We start from the raw sequence: 27,715 nt of genomic DNA on the forward strand, positions 1-27,715 counted from the left end.
GCGGCTCCGCGCTCGCACTCCGGCTCGGCCGCCCCACCGCGCTCGCGCTTCGCCGCTCTCGCCGCCGCCCTCGGGCCCCTCGCCGCCGCCACCATGGACGCCATCAAGAAGAAGATGCAGATGCTGAAGCTCGACAAGGAGAACGCCTTGGATCGAGCGGAGCAGGCGGAGGCCGATAAGAAGGCGGCGGAGGACAGGAGCAAGCAGGTCTGCACCTCCCGCTGCGCCCACTGGGCGCCGGCGCTCCGCCTGCCCACCTGGGTGTCCCCGAGCCTTGGGACCGGGGCTGACACCCCTTCCCAGCCCCTCACCAAGGAGACTGGGGGAGCCACCCCCTTCCCAGCATGGCCAGGGACCCGCGTCTGCGAGGGCTGGAGGGAAAGAGCCAGACTCAGGCTTATTCTAACTTTTTGGTCCCGTCTGAGGATGGGAACCCGCCTTCCCTGGTTCCCAGAGCCCTCGAAGTCCATTCAAGCCCTAGAGGCACTTGATTCTCTGGATCCGTCGGGGTGAGGATGGGGCGGGGGCGAGGGGGGGTGGTTGAAGGGATTGAAGTCCAGAAAGTGCCATACGTTCTTCTGGCCTCATTTGCCTGGGGAGAATACACCCTTCAACTGGGACGGAGGCTGGGGAGTGGGGGTGAGGGTCATGGAGTTTTCCCCTAAGAACAAAGATGGGCTGGAATAGAGAGTACGGCCCAAAGGCCAGGAAGAGAGGGGCGTTTTTCTGCACCAAGTTGCGGACTTAAGCCCGCTGAGACCCCGGCAGGAGTCTCGGCAGGAGTCTCGTCCTGGGGGAGGTCGGGGTACAGGGTGGGCCACCGTGTGCCTCCAGCCCCGGCGAGAGGTTACCTGGGGACCCTCGAACCCCAACTCGGCACCACCCCGTGCCGGAGGGGCCCCAGCCAACCCGGCGCCCATGTGTTGTGTGTGTGTGTCTCACACCCGGTCCGTGCCGGCTGCCCGCGCCCGCCCGCCTCTGCCCCCCAGCTGGAGGAGGACATCGCGGCAAAGGAGAAACTGCTGCGGGCGTCGGAGGACGAGCGGGACCGGGTGCTGGAGGAGCTGCACAAGGCGGAGGACAGCCTCCTGGCCGCCAATGAGACCGCCGCCAAGGTACCCGGGCATCGCGCGGCTCAGCTCACGGATGGCTAACTCTGTCTCTCTCTCTCTCTCTCTCTGTCTCTCTCTCTCCCTCCCTGTCTGTCCCTCTGTCTGTCCCGCTGTCCCTGTCCTTTTGGTTCTGTGCACCCACACCCCTCCCCTGCGGGATCACGCTGCCTGCTGCACCCCCACTCCCCATCCCCCACGGCCAACTCCCAGCTGGAAGATGAGCTGGTGTCGCTGCAAAAGAAACTCAAGGGCACCGAAGATGAACTGGACAAATACTCCGAGGCTCTTAAAGATGCCCAGGAGAAGCTGGAGCTGGCGGAGAAAAAGGCCACCGACGTAAGTGCATGCACACATTGCCTCCCTCACCTCCTGCCGCGTCGCATCGCCACTCTGGAGTCACCACAGGGGCCAGAGAGCAGTGGAGGAGGGTCGCTTCCTCCGTCTGGACACCTGCACATAGCCCTGCCCTGGCCCAGAGCACTGGAGTCTGCCCCCGATGGCTTCGGCACACATTCATTCATATTTCATCCACTCCTCTCTCTTTTTCTCCTTCTCTACCCCCACCCCCGGGGCGGGGGCGGAGGGTGAGAAACTGGGAGGACAGAGCAGCTGAAATTGGATGCTAGGGTGAACCTTGCCTCCCATGTGGCAGAAAACCTCTGAAGTGTCCTCACCAAGGTTTGTGCAGGCAGAATGCCTAATTTCTTCACTTTCTTTCCTTCTGCCAACTCTGGTGGGTAGAAAGGCCTGGTTTTCAGTGGTGGGTCTAGTCAGGGTCCAGGGGGCCTGGCCTCTAGACTGAAGGAGTAGTTGGAGCTACTCTTACTTAGAAGGCTGAGCTGGATGGTGCGGCCCTCGAGGCTTCCTTTCTCACCAAGAAAGCCTTAATTCAGCCCTTAGGATCTGCCTGGGAAGATGATACTTGCTTGGGTCTGCAGACTAAGGGCACTACGTCCAAAAAGTAAGCTGGGGACTATATATAGCTCAGTGCTTTATATGGTAGAGTGAGCTGGCTGCCCCCGGCCCCTCCTGCTCTCCCCACCCCCACCTGTCAGCCTCGGACAACCACCAGGCAGTTTCAGGGGTGGTACACACACTAAAAGCTCAACCAGCATTCTGTTCACTGCCCTTTGGAGGACTCTTTCTAGCCGAGGAGCTTGCCCCTTCTGCTGCATAAGTCAAGCTACGCATTAGATTTCCAAAGGACTTCTTGTCACACCGTTGGATTCCATTCTAGAAGCTAATTAAGCCTAGAGGCCCAATTAGGAAAGAATTCCTTGGGAACTATTCCAAGAATGTGTGAGCACCAGGGAAAAGCTATGCCCAGAAGTTGAACTGGTAGACTGTTTTGTCTGAAAGTAAAATGCAAATGGCTGGAGAGTCTTGGGTCTTGAAATCAGGAAAGGCTTTTTGTGGTATGAAAAAGGCTTGTAATGTCATCTCCAAGTGTGCTTTGGAGTGAAAATCCAGACTTGGGACATTTAGAAGCTGACAAAATTTTTTTTTTCAGTGAAAATCAAGATTTCTAGAAAGGGGGTTCAGGGAAGCACTGATTTAACTAAAATATTTAAATTACAAACTACCTGGCTTTAGAAAAGAGCCAGAGAACACATAACTGTCTGCTTTGTATAATGTAGATCAGATGTCTGCTGCGTATAAGACTAAATGGAGGATGTCTGTCTCCCCAAAATTCTCCAGCAGGACGTTTATTTAGCTTTTTCAAAAGAGCCGCTGATAGATCAAGGAGAGATATTCCTTATAAGGTAAAGAATGCAGAGAATTTTAAAATAGCTCAGGAAAGCTGAAGGCAAGAGAAGGGGGGAAAGATACTACAGTTCTTACAGAAAAATAGATGATAATTTTGGGGACCATGTAGTGCTACAGGTCTTCATTGAAAAGCTGTTTAAGGGAGCCTAGGAATGAGGTGGGCCAGAAGTGGGAGAGANAAAATTCTCCAGCAGGACGTTTATTTAGCTTTTTCAAAAGAGCCGCTGATAGATCAAGGAGAGATATTCCTTATAAGGTAAAGAATGCAGAGAATTTTAAAATAGCTCAGGAAAGCTGAAGGCAAGAGAAGGGGGGAAAGATACTACAGTTCTTACGGAAAAATAGATGATAATTTTGGGGACCATGTAGTGCTACAGGTCTTCATTGAAAAGCTGTTTAAGGGAGCCTTAGGAATGAGGTGGGCCAGAAGTGGGAGAGAGGATATTTAAAGCGAGGGGGGGGTGGGGGGGAGGCAGGGCAGGGCCAGCAGGGGAGGGAGATTTTTGCAACCCTGTTTTGATTCTTTTATTATTTATGTATTTATTTATTTTGGTAGTATAAATTGGCCGGCATCCCCTTTAAGACATTTTAGGTTGTTTGGAACCTACCTGTAGGGATGCTGAAAAAGTTTGTGAAGAAATGCCGTATTTAGAGTGATTCTGAAGCAGGGACTAGATGTCTCTAGAGAAAGGGGGAGGTGGGAGAGAGGTCAGCTCCCTGAGATGGTATTATATGACATCTATGACTAGGACATTTCAGTGTCATTACCTTGTCCATCCCTAGTTAAGACCTGTAAAGCAGTTTGATATTTTTGCACTATTACTACTACTGAGGACATTTTTCTAATTTACCCATACTTACACATCCTATTTCAGAAGTGGGCTCTGCCTAGCTTAAAAAGAGGTAATTCATCGGGCAGCATCACCAGTGGTTTTGTTTTGAATATTTTGTAGCCATTCCACCAGAGTGAGGCTGAAAGGGGTAGAAGGCTCTGGCCCTCGACCTCTGCCCCAATAACTGTATGTATCTGATGCTTATTCCCTGTAGGTCTTTGATTTCTAAATCAGTGATTCTCAACCCGATCTAAGCAGAATCACCTAGGGAGTTTTAAAAACCCCAAATCCAGGCCAATTAAATCAGAACCTCTGGGAGCGGAACCCAGGCATTAGTATTTTTTAAAAATACCCAGGTGATTCCAATGTGCAGCCAAGGCTGAGAACTGTCCTACTCACTTGTATAATGACATCAGCATGAAAATTAATTCACCTGAAACGGACTTTCTGAGGCAGTTGAAAAGACAGAACCTTAGTTGTCTGCTTAAAGCACTTGCAAGTCCAGCAGTTTCCCAGGCTCCTCCTGGAGGCTCTCAGACATTCATTCCCCCCTCCTCATCAACGTTGGAGGCCCATGGTCTGTACTCCTTTAGGGGAGGTGTTGTAACCTCCCTCCAGACCAGATGAACTGTGTGGAAACAAAGCCGCAGGCTCCACCTACAGGATAAGAGGGCCCATGTCGGGGTTTGGGACATCTCGGTAGAGGCTGTGAAAAAATCCATAGAAAATGAGTCAGGAGGCTAAGGAGGTTCTTGGTTAGGGCTCTGGAGGAGGAAAGGGATGTCAGGTTTGTTTTCTTTTTCTTCATTATTCCCACACTTATTCCATTCAGGAACTGACTTGAAGGGCCTCTTTCGAGAAAGGTGAGAATTGAAAGTTGGGAGACTTAGCAGGCATTTAAAAACACAGCCCAAGGGGCAAATTTGCAGAGGCCAGTTCCCAGAGATTGTGTCCATGGTGGTTTTCGTCCAGCTGTACCCAGATGCTCTCGTAGGGTTCCATAGCCTTCCTTGGTGTGCCTTTTAAAAGCAAGCCAATCGGTCCCAGAATTGGTCAAATTCCAGATGGTCTCGGAGGTTAATCTAAAATCAGAGAAGGTTGTGACCAGAAGGGACCCTTGAGATGGCTGTTTTTATGGACAGGAAACTGAGCCCCAGAGAGGCTGGGATAAATAGCTCATTATGGGCCCCAACCTGGCTCTTAAAATAGTATCAGCCTATATTTTAACTAAAGTTATCATCTGAGTTCTTAACAAACGTATGTACAAGCTAAGTGCTTTATATTAATTATTGCAAAACCTTCACATCAGCTCAGTGAGAAAAGTACTGCCATTAACGCCACTTTCACAGAAGCCCAAAGCAATCAAGCTATTTGTCCAAAGTCACACAGCCAGGAAAAAACTAGGAGCCAGATTCTAATCTAAGAAGACTGCATTTAGAATAGGTTTAATCGTTTTGTAATATGTTAGTGGTTTTCACTTCGTGAGTTTTGAAGAGGCTATTATTGTTAGAGTCGTGTATTCTGGGGTTCTTCACAAGGAGGAACAGACAGTCACTTTGGGATACATTAAGGCCTCAAACCCCTAGCTCAGGTCTCCCTTTTGAGCCTGGGAATACGGGATCCGGAGAGGAGCGCCCGCCGCCAATAGGCGGCACTGTACCCCTTGGCAACCAGGCCCGTTACCGCTGGACGTCTTGAAGCCGGGGAGGGGCGGTGGGAATTGAAGTAAAATCCCTGGAGCGGTGGCCTCCTTTCCTGCAGGGCCCACCCAATCCGCCTAGAGGTCTGTAGTGCGCCTCCAACGCCTACCATCCCCTTTTCAGCGAGCATGCGCAGCACCTCCCGCGGTTTGCAAATTCCCGGGGTCCTCGGCGCGCGCCCGTCTTCGCCGGCTGTGCCCGCCCCTGGCGCTCGCGCACTCGCCTGCGGTTCTCCTGCGCTGCCCGGGAGACCGCGACTTCCGGGCTGGTCCTGGGCCGCAGGGGGCGCCGCCGTCGTGCGGCGAGGTCTGGGCGGGGCGGCCGGGCGTTCGAGAGGCGCCGCAGCCGGCCTCTCCCATCGTAGCCCTCCCGCCGCCACCTCGCACCATGGCGGGGAGCAGCTCGCTGGAGGCGGTGCGGAGGAAGATCCGGAGCCTGCAAGAGCAGGCGGATGCCGCGGAGGAGCGCGCAGGCAGCTTGCAGCGCGAGCTGGACTACGAGAGGAAGCTCAGGGAAACCGTAAGGGATCCACCCATCACCCACCCCAGCTCCCCACCCAGAAGCGCCTCCTCCCTAATCGGCCCCACCGCGCGCCGCAGAGCCCTTTGGAGCCCACCTGTCCCTGCCCCCACGCCCCGGTGCGCACCTGGGCTGCTGGTGTCGGACTTTGCGTAGGGGCCCTCCCTATTTTTCTCTGTTCCTCCATTCCAGCTCTCGGGTCTAACCTAAAAGCTCCAAGAGGAAGGAAGCAGGAGTGGTGTTGAGAAGGGTCTGGAAGCAGCTTTTCCCAGAAAGGGCTCCATTTCTGGGGTGTTTGCGTTTGGCCCGAGTGCCCCGGGTGCTCCGGGATGTGCACTTTGCGCTGCTGGCATTATTTACTTGACGGTGGGAAGGATAGAGGGAAATCCCTTCCTTTGCGAACGGGCGCCCACAGGTCAAGTCTGAGGCCCTTCTGGGCTTTGGGACCCGGGGATGCTAACCTCCACCATCCCCGTTGACCCTTGGTTTTCTGGAAGCCTGTTTCTCTGTGATGCTTGAGGCATTAACAACGCCTGGTTCTGGCTCGTGTAGTTGGTGGCCCTTTGACCTTTCCCTTTCTCTAACCACCCAGTTTTTTTAATACAGATAGATATTCCTCTGTTACTAAATCTTGGGGAAAGTTGGCTAAATGTTAGTGATTATTGGGTGTAGTCTCTTGCCGGTTTCCCCCTCCCCCATGTTGAATGTAATGCCTGGCTTGCCTTCTTTCTGCTAAGGCAAATGTATCCAGCAAACAGGAACAGGATCTCAGGTAGTTTAGGCATTTGCTGTTTGTTGATTGGTGAGTGAGTGAGTGTGTGTATTTTATCAGGATATTCATAACACCTTGGGAATTTTATGACACGTGATAATATGGTGTCCAGCTGTGCTTAATACCGGCCTATTCTCAGTTGAGTAAATCGTTGTTGGTTAAGTGTACAGCTGGCTGCAAAAACTACAAGGCTGGCTGCAAAAACTACAAGACTTGTTTTGCATAAAATACATAAAAGCAAACAACCCCACCTATGAGGAAGGCCTAACTAGAGGAAATTTCAGGTAAAATACAGACAGGAATCAAAATCAGTAAGCAAAAGACAGTTATCTCTAGAGGACTCATTAGAAATGGTCCCGTGGATGTCTCTGAATTTAACTGGGCTGTGAATTGGTTCCAGCTGCCTCTCTGGCTGGCTAGCAGCTGTCCTCGAACCATGAGAACTAATGGATGGGTAAGAACAAAAGCTCAGGGCCCAGATTTGAATCTTCCACTGCTTATAACCTGTGAGACCTTGGACTAATTACCTCCCTAGTCTCTCAGTTCCCTCGTTGTAAATGGAGATAATCCCGGCACCTGCCTGTTGTGAGGGTGCAAGGAGTTCGTGTGTATAGAGGAATTGCAGTGCTTCTGGGCACCACAGGGCGGGTGCTGTGTGTCAGCCAGTGTTAAAATGACACAGCCCAGAGCTCATCGCTCTTTCACCTTCAACTCCCCACCTATCAGAGGGTCTTGGAAAGAGCCTGCTCATTGCATTGTATCTTAAAACAGTACATTTAAGCCCTGGCTGGTGTAGCTCAGTAGATTGAGCGCGGGCCTGTGAACCAGAGGATTGCGGTTCGATTCCCAGTCAGGGCACATGCCTGGGTTGCAGGCCAGTTACCAGCGGCGGACGCATGGGAGGCAACCATACATTGATATTTCTCCCCCTCTCTCTTTCCCTTCCCCTCTAAAGATAAATAAATTTTTTTAAAAATGTTAAAAAATCAGTTCAAAAAAACCGATACATTTAAATGCTTTTAATACAATTTTTCTCTTTTTTTGGTACTTGGAGACTCCAAGGACATGGGCAACGGAAAAGGAATGTTGGGAGGGTTGACGCAGTACTTGGTGGTAGAAATCAGTAGAACTCCCCTCACCCTGCTAAGAAAGGGAATGTGTGGTCCTGTACAAGAGAGCCTTTTATTGACTCCTGGCCTAGTGATTGATGTTAGACACAAGATAAATCGTATGAAGGGCACATTGTTACTTTTATACTCACCTTTTCTGTGTGTTCTTTATAAGTGATCTTCCTGTGCCAGTTTGCTAAAGGTGATGCCTTCATTCTTTTCAATGCTTTACAGTAAGAGTGGCTTAAATAGCTTCAGTTATTTAAGTAATTTTTGAAAACAGTCTGTCTGGGTGATTAGACACAGAACCTTTTAAGATAACAACTTGAGGACTGGGTCAAGCCATTGAATTTCTGATTGAGAGTGATTCCTCACCTCTGAAACTGGAACTTAAAGATAGCTGATGCAAGGTGGTTTCTTGGTCAGACATAGCTGTGAGTTAAGCTGGTAGTCAGTTTCTCTTGGCAGTGAAAGTGGAGGTTTAGGGACAAAGCCTTAACCACTGCAAGAAAAAAAAAGAAGAAGAAGAAGAATTACTTGAGTGGAGAGTTGGGCTTAAATTCAAATTCTCAGACATTTAGAGAGGCTGTAATTAGTTGGCACTGTTACACCAGCACTTACCTTGGAAAAATAAGCCATTCCTTATTTCCTGCTGGTTTGCTTTTCCAAGGTGTATGGGCCCTTCAAATTGTTGGAATGTAGCTGCTTGGCTTGATGTAATGGTTGCTGCTACCTGTTGTGACTCAAGAGCGTTCTGTTTGCTGGGTTTTCTCATCAAAGGAACAAGTAGCAAGGGGGAGTCAGTCCTTCCTCCTTTCCAGATACTACCCAGCGAACAAGGAGACTTTAAAATTGCCACCTGAAGGTTCTTCATTGGTAACTATATTAAATCGTAGAAATAACCGATTTACAAAATTCCGAGCCCTTTCCTTCTTCAGAGCTGGCAGACATTTCCAAGACGAGGAAACTGAGGGTGCATTTTGTGTACACACTGGCACCCCCAGGGGGGCAGTGACTGGAATGGTTTCTCAGTTTCTGCTCTCATATGTAGGGAGGGCAGAGACACGACAATGCCCCGCTCACGTCCGTTCTCCCTCGTTATACAAACATGCCTCGTAAATTACAGGCCTTGGCACCGATAGAGGAGGTTGTGTTTATCTGTGATCCATGGGAGTGCCCCTTAATGTCATCAGTGTTTCCCCCCCTTTCCTTACCATATAAGGGCAGAAGTTTAACTTGGCTCTAGTCACTTGGTCTGACACAGCAAGCCGGGTGAAACTCCTGTGTAACTTCAGTTTGCCTGGGATAAAAAGGCCTGACCTTTGATCATCCCTTGCTGCACTCTGGTTCAGGCAGGACTTTGAAAACATATTCCAGATTTTTAGGGTGTAATAATATTCTCCTACAGTTAATTCTTTATTGATATTTTTAACTTTTGTGTTAGTTGTGTTGGCTAAAACATCTGGATGCCCTGAAAATACAGGTCTTGTAAGAGTTTTCTTTAAAATCTGATTTGGGGATAATATTTTGCTATATTAGGTCAGGCATGCCCTTGAATGCAGTGTAGTACCTTGTTGGAGTGGCCGGGGGAGGGGAAGTGATGTGCCCGCCCAGCTAATATCTTGGGGGGCGGGGCCAGGGGGCGGCACAGAGGAGACAAGACTGAGTGTGCAACTAACTCTGAGGTACTTGGCAAGTGCAGTGCGGGGTTCCTGGCAGTTGTATGACGACAAAACTACAGGAGGACAGTTGGTAGCCTTTGCTAATGTAGCAGTCTCGCTTCCGAGTAGCTCATTACATGCTGGGTTACAATAGCACTTTTGAAATAAAAGAAAGTAGCATCCCAAACTGAAAGACTCGCCAGCAGCATCAACACAAGGGCTGCTGTTAGAGCAGCTAACCCAGCACACTAAGGGTAATTTCCATGCCCGGAAATAATTTGCATCTGGGGTCTTGACCCTTCCCCAAGGCCTTGTTATTTATATCTGCTTTGTAAATGACAGATGGTCAAGTGGCTGCGGGCTTGTACTGGCAGAGGCAACAGCAGGTGAAGTCTTAAGCAGACTGCCCAGGTGCGGTAATGGAAGGAACCTTAGACAGTGTCTAACTCAGAACTTAGAAAGCCCATAGTGGCAGTGAAAGCTAGTGAAGGTAAGTTATGTGGACCTTTTGAACACAGAACATAATTCTATCCCTCGTCCAAAAAAAAGGGAAAATAAGAGAAAGAAAGATCAATTCTAGGGAACCAAACAAAATAGCAATCAGACCAGGGTAGTAGGGCCTGAGAAGCCAGCGAGATCCCAGGTTTTTCCCAGGGGGCCCTTACAAAGTTAGCTGTACCCTGGACAGAGGTGACCTGCAGGTACCTTTGTGCTGCTCTGAAACCTCTGGGGCAGCGGGCACTGGCTTCTGGGTTTGAGAGCAAGAACCCTGTGTCCCTGTGTGAGCTATTAGGAGTGTTACTTGACGGTTTTCAATTTTATTCCACAACTTATTTCAAAAGGGATCGAGAGGTCTTGTTTAGTGGCCACTACTTAAAACAGTAACCAGGACTTGTTCTCCTAGTCCTGGCTAGTATCTGTCACTAAAGGCCATGTGTGTGGGTGGGGACGGATGTAGAGGACCGTCCCCCCCCCCATGACTTAGAAAGAGCAAAGCCTCCAAGGGAGAGAACCACCAGTTCAGGTCTTCCCTGAGGTTCCAGAGGCCGTGAGGGAAGAGACAGAGCCAGCACGCAAGGAGCTAGACCACCTGGATTTGAGTCCTGTCTCCCACTGACAGCTGCTGACCTGGGTGTACTTCAGCATGCTGGGTCGAAGACCCCACCCTCCTCCTATTTTCTTCTGCAGGAAGAGCTAGAGAGTGGTTCCCGTTCCCACAGGATTCGCCAGCTTTTAGGTGGTGGGCGGGGGACGGCGCAGGAATGGAACCGGTTGCTTATTTATTGTGAACATTCTTGCCCTCCCCTCTGGCCTGAATCAGAGGCTCTAGGGATGGGGGCTGGAAGTTTGTATTTTTAATACATATCTCCTAGTGGGTTCTGACACTCAGCCAGTTGTGGGGACTGCTGGAAGATGCCTAGCTAGCTGTTTAGCTCGTCCTTCCAGCTGATCAGTTGAAGCCTCTGTTTTGCAGACCACCTAGAGGTCTCTGTGTGCGCCAGCGCTGGCCGCTATCTCCACTCCCAGTCATTGCTCTGTGCCCTTTATGCGGCTGCATTGGCTGGCATTCCATAGGTTACAACCCGTAATGTCAGGAAGTACGAGATCCTACAAAGTGTTCCTGGGAGAAAAGAGGTAGTGACATTTATAAAAACAGTGTCCAAAACTAAAGGAACAAATTGGGGGTGGGGGGGTAGAATAAGAAGGATGATACAGATTGATAGGGGGCATCTCGGGTTGGGGGATCTTGTGTGCAGAGGCGGAAACAAATGTGCGGGCCTGTGCCCTTACACTCTGGTGCCCCAGCTGTGTGGGAAGCTGACCTAGCCTGGCCTGTCACCCAGAAGTTTCTGTTCCCAGATCACAAGCACTCTCCTTTCTATGGGCACAAAGTCCTGGAGGCTGGGACCCAGACTGAAAGCAGAGGAGGGACATAATAATGTGGTGGCTACAAAAAAATAGTTTAAAAAATAGTGTTGATATTTCTCTGGCCACACCACCTGTAACAGGATACTTGCCTTTATATTAATAATAATAAGGACAGAAAGGGGGGTACTTTTGTATATATGATCTACACACTCTATCGAGGGTTGGCTGGTTGGTTTTTGCTCTTCATTTTTGTTTTTAACCTTCAGAGTTGCTTATGTGTTTCTCCCATTTGTAAAAGAATTGAATTATACTGGACATGGGAAAAACAGAAAAGTGAAGAAAGCTGACCTGGCCCCAAAGTATACTTAATGTATATTCCTTCCAGTTTTTAAAAATAGGGCTAAAGACTTTAAAAAGACAGTTCCCTGTAATGAAGAAATACATTATTCCTATTCCAGTCACCCCTCCTCCAAAAAAACTACCCGCCGCCTGCCAGTCAGACTCAGTGGGGCCCGTTCCTCACGGTGCATCAGTGATGATTTCCTTCGGGGGGGCTAGTCCAGCTGTGAACTGTGCCCCTCAGATCCAGTTCCCCCCCCCCCGCCTCCGTCAACCAGTTTTTACTACATAGTTCACTTTTGACAAGATAAAAATGTATTTGAGTGTTTTTTATAAAGCATCCTTCACCAAATGCCCTAATCACTTCCCTTTCCCGAATAAAACTTGGCACAGTTGAGCAAAGAGCTGAAGGTACTTGTAATTCCTCTGACTCAAGGTCATCCTCACAGCCTCCCTCTAAACTGTATGTGCACTTCAGACTGGATGTATCAGGATGGTCCTGATAAGAAAGTTGAGCTAAGAAAGTTGCTTTTATTTAAATTAGCTTGGTTTTACTCATTTTACTCAGTAGACATTTACTGAGCTCATACGCTGTGCAAAGAACCAAGATTCCCTGCACATAAGAAGCTTGCGGTTGAGTAAAGAAGAAAGGGATGTAGATAGAGAACTAGCCTAGGTCCCAAAGTGTGCACTGTGATTTTTAGAAAACTCTCCGTATGTCGTGAAAACCACATCACCCCAGATAACTAGATGTTCAAAGTGGATGAGGATGAAGAAACAGAACCTGATTGATAAATTCCTTATCTCACTTGAGGGCATAATATTTAAACAGCTACCGGGGCAAATGTATCTAACAGACTCTCCGTCTCCCCAGTGTTTTGAGGCCCATAGTAACAATGCTTACAACAGCAGGTAATCATCACATCCCCAGAAAAGAAACATCTTATTTCGGAGATGGATACAAATAAAAACAGTGTCTGTACTGCTTTTCTCATAAAGAGTCTGAAACTTTTCTTATAGTAACCTTGACTTAGACATTCCAGTAGGCTTTGTCGGAAACACTTGGGAAATTTGTGTCACCGTGTTCCAGAGTCACCGGAAAGCAGGCAGGGCGAGGGTTACTGGATTTAGTTGTGTCTGTATGGTATGTGTGTTAGAACCCCTGAGTTTTGAAATATTTTACTTCCTTTATGAAGCCCCTTGAGAAAAATGGTCTGGAGAAAGAAGAATTGAGACTCCAGAATCTGAGTTCTGGCTGGACCGCCCTTGCCTTCCGTGGCTGAGCCTGGATGAGCCATGCTGTCCCTGCCCACACTTCAGGCCCCCAGTGGGTCAGGTGGCTGCAGTGAGGTAAAGCCAGTGTGCTGAAATCTGTGGGAGAAAAGGACTACGCGAGAGAGCATTTGGTAATGGCTCATCTTTCCAACGAGAATGGTATTTATGGATTTGCGTATACACAAATATGGACATTCTCTATATAAATAAATGTGTGAACGGACCGGAGAACTCCAAAGCTGACCAGGGCTTCTGATGCCTTTAAGGGGAGCTCATCACAGGCCCAGGCTTCCTATGTGAAATCAGTGTTTGCGTCTCGGCCACTTCTCTAAAGCGCTGCTCTCACTTCCCCCAGCTCTAAAATGCCTTTCACTCTCTCTGCCTAGGCTGAAGCCGACGTAGCTTCTCTGAACAGACGCATCCAGCTGGTTGAGGAAGAGTTGGATCGAGCCCAGGAGCGTCTGGCGACAGCTTTGCAGAAGCTGGAAGAGGCTGAGAAGGCAGCAGATGAGAGCGAGAGGTAAGGGCGCTTCACTCGGCCCACTTCCTAGCGTAGGCCTTTCCTCTTGGTGGAGCAGGAGGGCTTCTCTGATCTTGGGCTTTAAGAGTTTTGCAGTTCCTTAGTGGGATCATTTCCTTATTTGATCCCAAGTGTAACTATTGATTTTGTTCATTTAACAATAGTGGTTGATTTATTGGTTTTGTTCATTTAACATGGGTGCTTTTAGACAAAGCACATGAGGGCTTTAAACCCCAAAGAAGAAGACGTTACAAAGAAGAAAAAGATCCTATTCCTGTCCTCATAGAGCCCACTGTCCAACGAGGGAGACAGACCAGAAGTTCTAGGGGTGCATAACGGTTCCTCCATCCCTGCTGACCCTGAAGCAATTGCGTATTTTTTAAAAGATAACTGTTTTAAAGCATACCATGGAGGCTTAGACTTAGATGAAAATGGGCTGTCATTGTCAAATAGCCCAACAAACACACATAAAACAGAAATGTGATCTGCGAAAGTAAATGGTTTTGGACTTTGTAATGCTAGTAAGACACACATACACGTAAATGCAGGCAGGCACTTGCGTCTGCCGAGCCTGCCCCCACTGCAGCCTGGCTCTCCCGGACTTATTGCGCCGAGGTGGAGCTCTGTGGCAGTAAAGGCAAACCGTAGCCGTGTAGACCTGCACAACTTTGCTTACTCTAGAAGGCATTTTCTCTTACGCCCAACTGTTGACGTTAACATACTCACATCGCACAGGGACACTCCTAGAAAGACTCCATGATGCTAGAGGGAGTTCAGCTGCACAAGGGGCGGCAGAGCAGTGTGTGTGGTGGCTCAGGACGCAGGATGTGTAGGTCTCTGCTGTGAGCTGGGCAGGTGAATGCCATCAGTGATTTTGTTCATTTCTCCATCTTCGAGTGACTTTCTGCTCCCTGCCACCGAGGATAAAGAATGATTTCAGACTTGAGGATTAAAGAAGCTTTCTAGCTGATGTTGTCAGCTCATAACTCATTATTGTTTCTTCTCTAACCAAGAGTTTTGGAATTACTTGAAGATGACTCATCTCTAGCAGTGTACACATACCAGTGGTTTTGTGGCCGACTTCTTCCTGATATATACTTGGTAATGAACCCAAAAGGCGATCTGAATCTGGCAATGTTAGACTTTGTAGTAAAAAGGAATTGCAAGATCATTTACTCTTAGTCCCTGATTTTCCAGTGAGAACATTGGGGCCCAGAGACTGGTGTGGCCTGCCCAGGGTCTCTCCCAGCCAGCTTATGGCTGGGCCCAGGCTAGAACTCAAGTCTCCTAAAACACTGCAGTGCTTCATCAAAAAATAATGGCTTATTTATGTTACTGCCTACTTAGATTTTGGTCATGAATCCCATTTTAACATAAATTGTTACACCATCGGTCTGTAATATATTATAAATCACTTAACATTGCCCCAAACTTAATACCATGCGATAGGATCCAAACATACATGTCGGCACAGAAGATGGTATCAGCCCTCTCAGCCCCTCTGTTGTTAAAGAGTTCCATTGAAGGCAAAACTCAGTTTCTTATCTAAAGTGTTAGGTTGACCCATAGGAAACTGCTGTTTGTACAGGTCTGGCATGGTCAAATACCAGCAATTTCATATGGTTCAATCTGGTATTTACGTTTGTGGCTGATGAGGTAAGAACAACCACCTTCTTTGTGGTAGGAAGTATACAAAGATAAATATGCTTTTGTTCGAACTTTGGTCCATTTTCAAGCTGGAGCTGCCCACCAGGAAAAGATATCCTACTATTTATGTAGCAAGTAAAGCGTGTTGGCTCTCCTGTCTCCCTGCTGCCCACTTTCAAGCAGGATTCTGACATGATGTCTTTTATTTCACATTAGATTCCTGGACAGTTTCACTGGTGCTGGGAGTGTGAGGTTTCATTTGCAAGGCACAGAAGTGTATATCTTTCTGCCTTCAGCATTGGAAACTCTTGCTTCATGGCTTGGAAAATAAAAGTAGCTCTGTGCTCTGCTTTGATCTGCCAGTGACACTAAGCCTCACAAACTTCTGCAGTGCCTTATGTGGGTTTGCGGAGGTCCGCTCTGCATCTTGGGTCTTGTTGCTTGTCTTCCTTTTCAGAGGCATGAAAGTCATTGAAAGTCGAGCCCAAAAGGATGAGGAGAAAATGGAAATCCAGGAGATCCAACTGAAAGAGGCCAAGCACATTGCTGAAGATGCTGACCGCAAGTATGAAGAGGTCAGATCCTAGGGCCCAAAGCCTTGTGGAACCCCACCAGTGGCCGGGGTGGGTGGGCGGGTGGAGCAGGGTATACTGCCTTGCGTTCTTAAGTGAAACAGTCAGCTTCTTCAGCAGAAATGGGTGGTTTGGAGAAGCAGAGTTCCTTTGAGGAACATGGTTCTTTTTGGTCTGGCTAAGGGATCCCAAGCTTCATCCTGAAGCCAATCAATAAACACTGGGAAAGACCAAAGCTGCTTCTCCTGCCCCTCCCCCAACCCCCAAAAGACTAGGACAAAGGGTATTTGGCTCAGGGAAGGAAGAGTTGGGCCCCTGTGTCTGTGGAAGGAGCCTGTCGGGCACTGTGCAAGCAGTTCTCGGAGTAATTCGCCTACCATGGGCCATGCACTTGGCGTAGGTGATTGATTCACGGAGGACATTTTCAATTTGCCCTCCTCTCGCTCCAAGGTGGTAGAATTCCATTATCAACATAGGTCTGCCGTTAAATCATGTCCCCATGGAAACAGCTTCCTGTGACAGCAGAGCAACATAGCTGTTAAGGTTTAAGTTTTGCCCTCATTGTACCATGGCTGTTTTGAAACAGCATGACTCTCCTTTTTATTATGACTATCATTATTATTCCAGATCACATTATGCCCACTAATTTTGAAAGGGATCAGAGGATCCTTTCTCTTGTTAGTTCTTTCGCTGAATACAGAGCTGACGTCCTTAGTCATCTCACCAGCTCATTTCCTGTTAGGTTCTCTTGCTATTCTGTTGGCATTTTTAATCTTCACCACAAAAAGGAGATTGAAGTATACAGTGTATTCTTGGCAGCTTCTACCTTTTGGCATAAAATGCATCGTGTCTCATCATACTGCTATTTTTGAGGTTGTGAATTTCATATTCCTCCCTTCTTCCACACTTTGGTTTGGCTGCTATGTAATTATACAGACTTCCCATGGGTCACACTTAAATGAGACTGTCCATCCATAACTAGCCATTCTGGGTCTTTGGTCTCCTCTCCATTGGCACTCCTGATGGAGAGAAGCATCTCCAGTCCACAAGAAACAGGATCATCTTCTTTGTAGACAAGATCTTCTGGAGACTGATGGATGCAATCCCCACCCCAACACCCCCTTACTCAAACCTGGCAAGCCCACAGTGTTTGTGTGTGTTGTGTTTGGCCTGCTGCAGGTGGCCCGTAAGCTGGTCATCATTGAGAGTGACCTGGAACGTGCAGAGGAGCGGGCCGAGCTCTCAGAAGGGTAAGCAGGCCCGGCGCCAGGATGCTGTGTGTGGGGTGCTGCAGAACAGTGACTAAACGGCATGACCTTCTGGCAGCTGCACATTGACCTGTTTCAGCTCCGGGCTCCTTGTGTGCTCATTTGACATTGATGAGCCATGAGTCTAGAACATGGAGGACATGTGTGGGGTATCTGTGTGTGAATGCGTGTATCACTGCATGCCTTACCTGCACACTGATTTTGAGAATGGCCTTGTGCATTTCCTGTGTTCACTAACAGCCAAGTTCGACAGCTGGAAGAACAATTAAGAATAATGGATCAGACCTTGAAAGCATTAATGGCTGCAGAGGATAAGGTACTGATGGCTCATGTGTGGTTTTTAGGTTTAACTAAAAACTCCAGCCCAGACGTCTTTCAGCTTCCACTACCTACTGGTTCGTTTGGTGTAACAACTGCACCTTCACTGCGCCCTCTGCTGTCTTATATCTTGCTTTAAGTGCTTTCTTTGGGTTCTTTATACTCCTTTGTTTTTCCTTCGTAAATGCTCTTTGGTGCAGCCAAAAAAGGAGCCAAATTATCACATTTCAAAGTTGTTGGAGTTTGTCACCCTGCCTTTCTGCTTTTATAAGGTTGGAGGGCATTGTCCACGGCAAAATCGAGCGCTTCACTGCCTGATGATTTGGCTACTTTGAGGCAGCCCCTTGTTCTCTAGGACTTGGTTTTCATGTGTTCCCATCCCTCTCCTTTTTCTCTCCTCCTTCCTTTGGCTTGTCTCCCACCCTTTCTGCCTCTGATCGAAAACATTAGCAAATGTGCCGAGCTTGAAGAAGAGTTGAAAACTGTGACGAACAACTTGAAGTCACTGGAGGCTCAGGCTGAGAAGGTAGGCCAGGAGCATGGTGTGGGGGAAGGCGTCTTTCCAAGCTGCTCAAAAGTCACCGCATTTCCTCTCCTGAGGCCCTCCTGCTGAAAGCCCTAAGTCCATTGGGCATTTTAGTAAATGGCATCGTGTTGCGGTGATTTTGTGATGGTTACTGAATAACAGGTTCTTTTTTTTTTTAGTAGAGAATATGTTTTATGTTGAGTATATGAGTCATCTGTAACAATTTAATTTGAACCAAGTGCCAAGTGGATGTTATCTTGTTCTCATCCCATGTAAAACAATAGGCAGGAAAACAGAGACTGCATTGTCGTGTGCCATTTGATCCCGGAGGCTCCATTACCTCCCGAGAGATCCCCAACATCTGTTTGCTGGGCTGGCACTTTCTTTGTATCAGAAGACATGAGTATAAAGTGAGCTGTGCTCTGACATCTGGAACATTCTTTCTAATTACAGTACTCTCAGAAGGAAGACAAATATGAAGAAGAGATCAAGGTCCTTTCTGACAAGCTGAAGGAGGTAATGTTCTGAATGCTTTGGGCAGAGCCACCTGGATTATAAATGCATTTGTTTTATGGAGCAGCCCAGGGCTTTTTCATTTCAAAGTTGTGACACCGCATCTCAGGAATATTCAGAGATAGTCCCATCGTTCCCAGCTGTGCAAGCCACCACCCCTCCCTGTAGTGACTGACTGACAAGTAGTTTCAAACCCATTTTGATTTCCGTTTTCTCGTTTTCCCTGTGGAAATCTAAGACATCCCAGTGTTGACCAAAACAAATCGAATCATTGCAGGCTGAGACTCGGGCTGAGTTTGCAGAGAGGTCAGTAACAAAATTGGAGAAGAGCATTGATGACCTAGAAGGTAAGGTCTTGAGTTGTGTTTTTCATTCGATCCTTATGTTTGAGTATTGGCAAAACGATGGTCTCATCCAAGTGCACTCACCCTGATACATTCCTTTGCTCTTGCACATTCCTCCTGTCTGTCCTTGGGGTTTCATTCTGTGGCTCTTCAACTCTTGGACCTGAGTCCTTTGCTCACCAACTCACTCTCAGCCACCAGGCGGGCACGTGTTTTTTTTTATATGGCAGATGCCACCCAGTGTTGCCTCACATTCTCAGGTGTGTGGCAAGGTTATTTTTCATTGTGGGTAAGGTGGTTGTAGGTGAGAATGACTCCAGTATATTTTCTTATTAGTGATACCTCTTACTTATCAGAATGGTGTGGATTTCTCCTTAGATACAACCCATCTTCTTCCAAGTGTGAAATCAGTGTGAGGGGTTGGGAGTTTGTCGTTAGTTATCTCGAAGTGCTCTGTGTACTTACTGAAGGAGGAGTGGGGGCCGGATACTGCAATTCCAGATTTAAGCATTTGTCCCCTAAGATATGTAGGTTTTATTGTAACACCCACTGTGTCTCAAATCCTGAATGTTGAGCTCAAAGTCTTGTGAAGATCAGCAATAAAAAGAAAGAATGAACAAAATATATAAAATACACACGTCCAAGGCAGAAGGAGCTGGAGAAGGGACTGGAGGTCAGTGCAGACGATCACTGAACTCGTAGAGAGGAGAGAGTAACAAATGGCTGTGAAACAGTCTGTCCTGCCACAGCCAAGTGTGAAGCCATTACCACAAACAGTAGATTGCAGACTTGGCACAGCAGCACCATGAAAAGTGTGGCTCTCCTCACTTGTCAGGCCTTCTGGGCCACCAGCAGGGCAGCTGGAATGTGAAGACCATGAGCAGCATACAGGGCACAGAGAAGTCCATGTCCCAGTGGTCTAGTCTGGTCAGGAAGTCAGTGGTTTGAAGGTGGAGCCAGATAAGGGTTATAGACTGTAGTCACGAACTGTTCTTCCAAAACACTGCCCTTGTATATTTTTTCCACTGTTTATAGTTGCAGTTGGCTGGCGACTCCAGTGTAATTAAAAGACAGCTCTAGAAAAGAAAGACATTCTGTCACGCACCCAGGAGACATCCTCCTGTGGTTTTTGTTTAGGGCTTACCATAGTTACCGATATACTTACCATATTTGTTATGATTTTCATATTGCGTCCTCCTTGGTTTATTTTCTAATGGGTTTTGTTCTTTTTGTTTTTGTTTCAATTCATTTAAAAACAAAACGCACGCCTCCTGCATTGGCCACCTGCTGCGGCACCACTTCCTTCCTGCATTGCCCTTTTCTTGCTGCTGTGTCGGGATGGCGCCGCGCCACCCTCACTCACCCTCCATCTCTTGGTCACTCTCCATGTCCTTGCACCTCTGCCTTCCACTTCCTGGTCATAGACGAGCTGTATGCTCAGAAACTGAAGTACAAAGCCATCAGCGAGGAGCTGGACCACGCTCTCAACGATATGACTTCCATGTAAATGTGCATCCACCCTGCCTGCTCACACCCGTGCGCTCATGCTAATGTGATAAAACTCAACACTGCTCCCTCCTGTGCCTCCAGAATCTCCATCTTTACAGCTCTCTGCTTACTCTCTCTGCGTAACCTAGGGTAGTCGTTGGGTTTTTTCACATTCTACTAATAGAAAGGCCAAGTCGATTAAGTCTGTCCGTACAGATCACTTTCCCTTCAGAATCCATTCATTGCTCCATCTCTAAGCTAGACCATCCCCACCAAGCACCGAACTGGTATATGAATCTCTTGAGCACTATGCGTTCAGGAAATTAAACTGGGTTCAAGTAAAATTAGAAGGCCATGCAGTTGTACAGGAACTTCCCAAAGAAGTACTAAAAATTAATTTCCTGAGATTTAATTAAATAAAGTATCACCTTCCAAAAAGAAATATAAATTTAGGAGCCCTGAAGTGTCGGATTGCAGAGGGCCTGAGGGAAAGGAAATTGATCCAGTGTAGCTTAGCTGTAAACTGTCATCTCTTCCTCACTGTTAAGAATTATAGAGAGACGTGAACCCTCTGCTGAGTAACCAAGCCTTTGCTTTTCTGGTTCTATCAAAGGAACTAAAACACCACAATTTGTGTCAAAGAAGTGGGACATAAATAATTACAATATGAGTTCTGGGAGCGAGTGGCCCAGCTTTTACTGGGTAGTAAATGGAGTAAATGGCCTTGTTTTCATGAGAACCTTGAACACATACAACTAATTTACACATTACTAACCGAACCTAAATGCAAACTTGTTCTGCCTCTTTAAATTCTAACCTGGAATGTTTCACAGAGGGTTCTCCTACATCATAATGTTCTGGCACTGAATTCCAGGTACTCTGGAAATTTAATTTCACCCGTGCCGAAAAAATAGTAGCTTGAAGGGTGTGGCATGTGCCTGCTGCCTTACAGTTTACAGAATCTCCCCGTTACCCTCAGAGATGTGAGTCACCATGGAAACCATAGAGAATTTCATCCTCTCTTCCCTCCTGTGTAAATTGGAGGGTGGGTCAGATTATCTCTCTCCCAAGGTCTTTTCCATCAGACTGTAAATGTGGTGATTTTGTGGGGAAAATTTGAATCATCAAGTGAGTGATTATTCTAAAAGATGGATTTAGCTCAGAATTTGAGTTTAAATTCTGGTCATGGGTTTTCTTAAAATGGACCCTTTCCCAGGGGCCATGCGAGGCCTCAGGCCCAGCCCCGGGCGGGCAGGGGTCGACCTCCCGTAGGCGCAGCTGGCAGCAGGTTTGCATGTCCGCGTCTCGCCTCCGTTTCCGGTGCTGCTCTCATCTCTCAGTCTGGTTCTCCTTTTTTCCATTGTGCCACTTTTTTCTCTTTTTCTCCCACCTTTTCTCTTCATGCAGATAAGTTTCTTTGCTTCACTCCTCCCAAGACCCCTTCATCAAGCTGGATGTCCCACCTCTCTGAGCTCTGCCGTCTGTCTCTCCTCCAGCTGACCCTGGTTCTTTCCTTTCGCACCCTGCCCTAGGGCCAGGCGCACAGCGCGCTTCCTGTTGTCCAGAAGCGCTTCATTTCAGTGTAAAATAAACACTGTGTAAGCTATTTCTGTTTGCTATTCTTTTTACTTCACATTTTAGTTTCAACACTGAATAAACACAAATATGCTTCACACATGCGAGGGTTCATTTTTGGCTCTGCTTTTTCATTTTATTCTATTATTTATTTTGCATTCTGAACATTGTACATTAATGTCAAGAGTTCCTAAGGCAGTAGTTCCTGGTGGAACTTCTGAAAGAAAATACTCATGCCTGGGCCCCTCCCAAGACTTTTTGTTTCCAGAGGTTAGAGTGAGGCCCGGGACGTCCGTGGGATTTTAGGGACTGTGATGGTTCTGGGATGCGGCTGCGCTAGAACCTCTGCCCAGGACGCACTTCTTGTTGGGAGTCAGGAGGTGCAGCTGGGGCAGTGTCTTCCTCTGCCAGAGGTTTGGTGGGGATGTGGTGAGCCCTCTCTGTTGGTAGTTAGGTGGCCCTGCCTCAGAGGGCGCGGCTGACTCATGGAAGGCTCGTGATGAAGTCTCCGCAGCCATCCCACATTGCCGGGAATCTCCGTGTTGGGGAAGGTGAAAAAGGACTGGATCAAAGTATGTAAGTGGAGGCTGTAGTTGACCCTCCTTTTACAGCACAAGGAATAGTTAAAGCCTCTTAAAAGTATTCTTAGCCGCCTTCATTTGGATCCTGAAATAACATCTCAAGTTTTCTAAATGCGATTACGTTCAGGTTGAGACTTTTGTGCTCTCGAGTACATCACGTTTTTTAGGAGGGTTGTACACACGCAGTCTCTGCAATAAGAGCTGTTTTTAAATTTGTGGGCACTTTTAAAGTATAGTCATTAACACTGATTCTTTTTCCTATAAAAATAGTGGAAATTGTTCAGAATACAATTACATTTTATTTGGGCTTCACTATTCCCTTCAAAAACAGCAATCAAGTAATTAAAAAACACTGTAGAACTTCATAATGATGTGGACTTTTGTTTCCTAATTCCCAGCATTTCTCTATCCTCCGCAGTCTGGCTGTATTTCTCTTGTGTTTTAAATACCAGTGATCTCTGTCTGTTTGAGTGTAGTTTTGTTAGCCTATGAGGTTTGATATACTGCTGTTAATACTCGGGTAAATTTGGACAAACTGAAATACCAGTTCTCTACAGAGACTTCAGTGCAGATACTACGTATTTAAGAGGGCCACAAAGTACTTCAGTAATGGTACAGTAGGCTTTTTAAAATTTAGATTCTGGACAGTGTCTCTCCCTGGAGAGTATCAAGACTTCTGTGATTTCATGTTTTCCTTTTCCTAAGGCTTTTGGCTGTGACTCCTGCCCTGTGCTTTTTAAAATTCAGAGTAACAGAAGTGGGCCTTTCTGAGTGACCCTGCTTCCTGCAGCAGACAAAAGGACAAGTCCGCAAGTTCTGCTGAGCACGTGCTCAGGGAATCTGAAGGCACGTCTGTTGCTTTGAAACCCTCCCAGAGACCTTTGCCCTTCCTATATGTTCTGCAGGGGAAATCTATCTACTGATAGATTGGGAAGGCAAACCTGGAATAGCCCAGGAAGGTATGGGTACACAAAAGGATAAATAGTAAGTTGGTTTCACCAAGAAGTTGTGAGAGCTTAGGCTTCTGGTTCGTAGTACCAGGCCATACTACGAACCAAAAGCACTTGGACCAAACCCAAAGCACTGCTGAGTCTGAGCACTAGAGGCCCCAGACATCTGGGAGGTGGCACAAGAGGGGAAGGTACTCACGTGTAGAACCAATTCTGGTTCCTGCCCTCACCCAGGCCTTCCAGCTCCATGGCAGCTGAAGTGGAACAAGTCGCAAGGAGGATGGGGGTAGGGACAGCTGATCATTTAAGCTGAGTTCACATTGATCCAGGGTTTCTCCAAAGTTCTTCCATCCCAGCTTGGCTTAACGTTGGCTCAGCAAACAGACAGTCCGCCTGCCCTTGGCCGTCCTTCCCCATGTGAGAGTGTGGATGGGCTAGCAGGGTTTTGATTTTGAAACCCCCAGGCATCTACCATACACAAGATACTGTGGAAGGTGGTCAGGATATGGTAAAGAGATGAATCAGAAATGCTCTTCACCATCAGGTGGGAAGATAGAGGAGTGAAGTGAGTCTAATAAACAGTATGTGTTCAGAGTCAGAGAGAAAGATAAGAAATTTCTGACTGGGAGCTCCCTGGAGAAGGTGACATTTGGCCAGAGTTTCAAATATTCAGAAAATTTGGATGAGCAGAGAAGACAAAACAGAAGATATCTCAAGCTAGAAAGCACAATGAATAGAGCATCTTCCCCATCTCCCACCATTTATTAGAGAAAGTTAGAATTGATAAGTTTCCCAATAGACCTAGGGACTAGAGGCTGGACATTTTCATTTTCCCCAGCAGTAGGATCAGCTTTTCAAGATCATTAAGTAGAATTTCTGGATTCAGGGTGTCATCATGACTCAACACAATCTTGTGTCCTCCAGGTTTTTGTAGTAGGTTCCCGGCTTTTTCATTGTGTGGGTGTCCCCTGGACCTTCGGATGCAGACTGATTCTTGTGTCTGGCTTCGTTGCTATTTGAGTAGATTGCATGCCAATGTGTAAAATTTATGTCACGCTCGTCTCCATGTGGAGGTTTGAGGTTTTATTCATTCTATATGCATGCATCTGGTTCCAAACGTACATGCCATCTTCAGGAAGTAAAGGTAAATTTTCAGTCAGTGGAGATAAGTGCCTGTTCTCTTGCTGTTCTGAATAGGACAACACACACCTGTATCAAAACTGGATGAGCATTCAGAATCTCCACCCTGTATCTTGGTGATTGGGGCACAGGGACGGGGAGCTTAGTTCTGCATTTCAGGAAGTGTTCAGGCAGCAGGGGTAGCCACCCCCTCTTGGTACCACCTGAAAGGAAAGTCAGCCCCAGAATGAGGATGAAAAGGGTTCTAGGAAGGGGCGAGCACAAGTGGGCAGGTTGAAGCTTCACTGTCAGTCTCCACTGAGCGCTAGCCAGGAGTAGATGGCATGCTGGGCCCACCTCCAGCCCTGCCTGGGTTCCTCGGGCTGTTGCCAGAAACTGCACTCGACCAAATTCATGCAGTGGTGGTCATGAGGTGCAAGAGGGACACCCACTCTCTCTCCTCTTTGTACCCTGTTGCTCCCTTTCCTTTCCTTCCCATCCCCTCCCACCAAGAGAGAGAAGTCTTGGCTGTTCCTAAGTCTGCCAGACCTTTTCCATCGACCTTCCCGGGCACAGGACAGATGACTGTGGGGTACGGGTAACCCATTCAGCAAGTAACCAGTGTCGGAGGTATCTCTGTGTTCTATCAACTTCTTCTCTCCAAGTCTAGCTAACTTCTCTTCTTCTGCCTCTTTCCTGCTAACCTGCTTGCTGACCTGTACAGATCAACTCTACCAGCAACTTGAGCAAAACCGCCGCCTAACTAACCAACTAAAGCTGGCCCTGAATGAGGATTAAACTTAAGTGGGAAAGAACTTGGGCTGAATTCTAGGAATGGAGCCCATGGTCAGGAAATCTAAGACTGTTACACCTTCAACTATAGGGTTCTGCAGAAATGTACATGAAAGGACTCAGCCGAAAGGCTGGCCTCGTCTGCATTTTCCTCTTCTATCTGGAATAATTCAGTTCTCTCTAATCCCCAAATAACTTTTATGGTAAAATATAATCATTATGTATATGAATAAATATTTGTGACAATATAGCACTCCTCTTTGCTACAGCAGGTCCTCTTGTTTGAGCTGGTATATAACGAAGATCTCAAAAAAAAGTTTTCTATTTCCTACAGAGAACTGAGTCCTACTTTAAGTTAGAAAGCCAAAGCAGAGGGGTGTGTTTCTGTATAACTATATATATATATATATATATTATATATAACTATATATATAGGGTATAATATATAATATATATATTCCTATTACATATGCCTATTCCTACCTTCTTAATACCTGGTATAGTGTTCGAAATATGACTAAATGTACCTATGCTTGGGCAAAATCGCCTTTGAGAACAGGAGCTCATGTCAGAAGTCCCCGATTGTCTGGAAGGTATGCTTTTATTCAGTCTGACAGTGTTGTAAGAATCTGGTGAGAATGTCATGCTGATAACAAATAGACCACTGTTAAGAATAGTAAGAGAATGTCCTACTGAAGTGTGCATGAAACATGTTGATAATTTTTTTAATAAGCAACAGAAATAAATTATTTGAAAAGTTGTCAGAAAACCTACTTACGGCATCTCTGTTTTCTGTGAGATTGTGTTACCGCACAACTCCCAGACCGGTAACTGCCTGTAACCCCGAAGTGTCCGCTGTCATTAACTCCCGCGCTGCCGGCACCTCTCCCTGTTCCCACTGCGCACGACCAGGGAACCTTCACCCAACCCATCTGCCTCTTACCCTCTGAGTGCAGTGTTGGTGAGGGTTCGCCTGACTGCTCCGTGAGAACCCGCTGTGCCTGTGGTTCCTTCGGGCCAGAGGCAGCTGCCTTCTCTGTAGGTCCTTGTCTAGAAATGAGTGATGCCTGACAAGCATGCCTAGTCCTGATCGTCTCATCCTGTGTTTGTGATCGATGTTGCCTGCCTGAATGTACAAACGGTCGTCGTGTCCAAAGCGCAGCTATTCATGACTTGATTTTCTAATCCCACCACAGAGAAAGTGGCTCATGCCAAAGAAGAAAACCTTAGTATGCATCAGATGTTGGATCAGACTTTACTGGAGTTAAACAACATGTGAAAACCTCCTTAGCTGCGACCACATTCTTTCATGTTTTTGTTGTTTGTTTGTTTTATTTTGTTTTTCAACACCGTGCTTACCATGAAACCCCTTAAATGCATTTTTATTTACTTTTACCACTGTCACAGAAACCTCCGCAAAATGCCAGCGACATTGGGGTGAGGGAAACACACACACACACACACACAAAGGCAAGCCCATGTCGGAGCGACGATGATTTACATGTGCCATTTCCCCAGGTTGACATTGCCACACTTTGTAGAGGGTTTAGCAACACAGTACGCTTAGTCAATCCAGGAATCCTCACCAAAGCAGAAAGATTTCCACTCAAAGTGCCAACAGTACATTCAGCAGGAAGATAAGATGACTGTTGGAAGCAGTCAGGTGTGGATTTGGTGCTACTTTAAACAGAAGGTCCCACTGTGGTCTTTGTTCAATATTGTACAATTTAGAAATCTGTCCAACACTAACCTACTTTCTCTTGGGTTTTACTACGAGATGAGACTATGGATTCTATGTGTCTGAGTTCCCTAAAGCCCAGGGTATGTTAGCCACACGGCTTGTTTACGACTTTTGTTTCCTTCCAGTTGCCACCCCTGGAGCTCATTTCAACTCACAGGAAAGCATTCCGTGTGGATTTCCACTCCTTTCATGTCTCCATGTTACAGTGAAAATTTAGGCACTACACTAAACTGATAAAAAACATTTAGGAGTTACAGCTACAGTAGCCCCTTTTATCCCCAGGGAATACATCATAAGACCCCCCCAGCTTATGCCTGAAACCACAGATGATACTGAACCTTAGTTACTGTGTGTTTTCTCCTATGCACACATGCTTTTTCACTCAAAGGGGGTGCATTCCAGCTTCTCCTTGGCATATCTGAATTGCCAGCATCACGAGTCTTGCACTTGGGGCCATTAAAAAATAAGGGTTACTTGAACACAAGTACTGGGAGACTAAGACAGTGGGTCTGATAACCAAGAGGGCTACTAAGTGTGGAGATGGCGAGGCTGGACAAAGGGAGGGTTCACGTCCTGGGCAGGACAGAATGGGACAACTCGAGATTTCATCACACTACTCAGAACAGGGCGCAATTTAAAGCTTAGGAATTGCTTATTTCTGAAATTTTTCATGTTTCCAACCATGGTTGACTGCAGTTAACTGAAACCGAGGACCGTGAAGCCATGGATAAGGGGGGAACTCCTGTATATATAAACATTGTATAATTGTATGGAATAAAATGCACATTGTAGGACATTTTCTAAA

General features: G+C 47.1%; 1 protein-coding gene across 21 annotated transcripts; it reads left to right on the plus strand.

Annotated features, from left to right (window-relative positions):
* On the plus strand, nucleotides 1-27,715 carry TPM1 (tropomyosin 1). 21 transcript variants are annotated; one of them, XM_037054061.1, is made up of 10 exons: nucleotides 1-207; nucleotides 990-1,115; nucleotides 1,323-1,448; nucleotides 13,343-13,476; nucleotides 15,581-15,698; nucleotides 16,875-16,945; nucleotides 17,732-17,807; nucleotides 18,261-18,323; nucleotides 18,598-18,667; nucleotides 26,366-27,715. In XM_037054061.1, the coding sequence occupies exons 1-10, from the start codon at nucleotides 94-96 to the stop codon at nucleotides 26,446-26,448; spliced, it is 981 nt and encodes a 326-aa protein (XP_036909956.1). In that variant the 5' UTR covers nucleotides 1-93; the 3' UTR covers nucleotides 26,449-27,715. The 21 variants fall into 21 exon arrangements, with proteins under 21 accessions (XP_036909956.1, XP_036909941.1, XP_036909945.1 ...); XM_037054046.1 differs by lacking the exons at nucleotides 990-1,115; nucleotides 17,732-17,807; nucleotides 26,366-27,715 and adding exons at nucleotides 17,204-17,279; nucleotides 20,089-20,167; nucleotides 21,560-21,644; XM_037054041.1 differs by lacking the exons at nucleotides 990-1,115; nucleotides 26,366-27,715 and adding exons at nucleotides 20,089-20,167; nucleotides 21,560-21,644 and having other exon boundaries at nucleotides 3-207.

Source organism: Sturnira hondurensis, unplaced genomic scaffold (assembly GCF_014824575.4).
Source record: "Sturnira hondurensis isolate 20B ecotype Veracruz unplaced genomic scaffold, ASM1482457v3 Scaffold0008196, whole genome shotgun sequence".
Lineage (NCBI taxonomy): Eukaryota > Metazoa > Chordata > Mammalia > Chiroptera > Phyllostomidae > Sturnira > Sturnira hondurensis.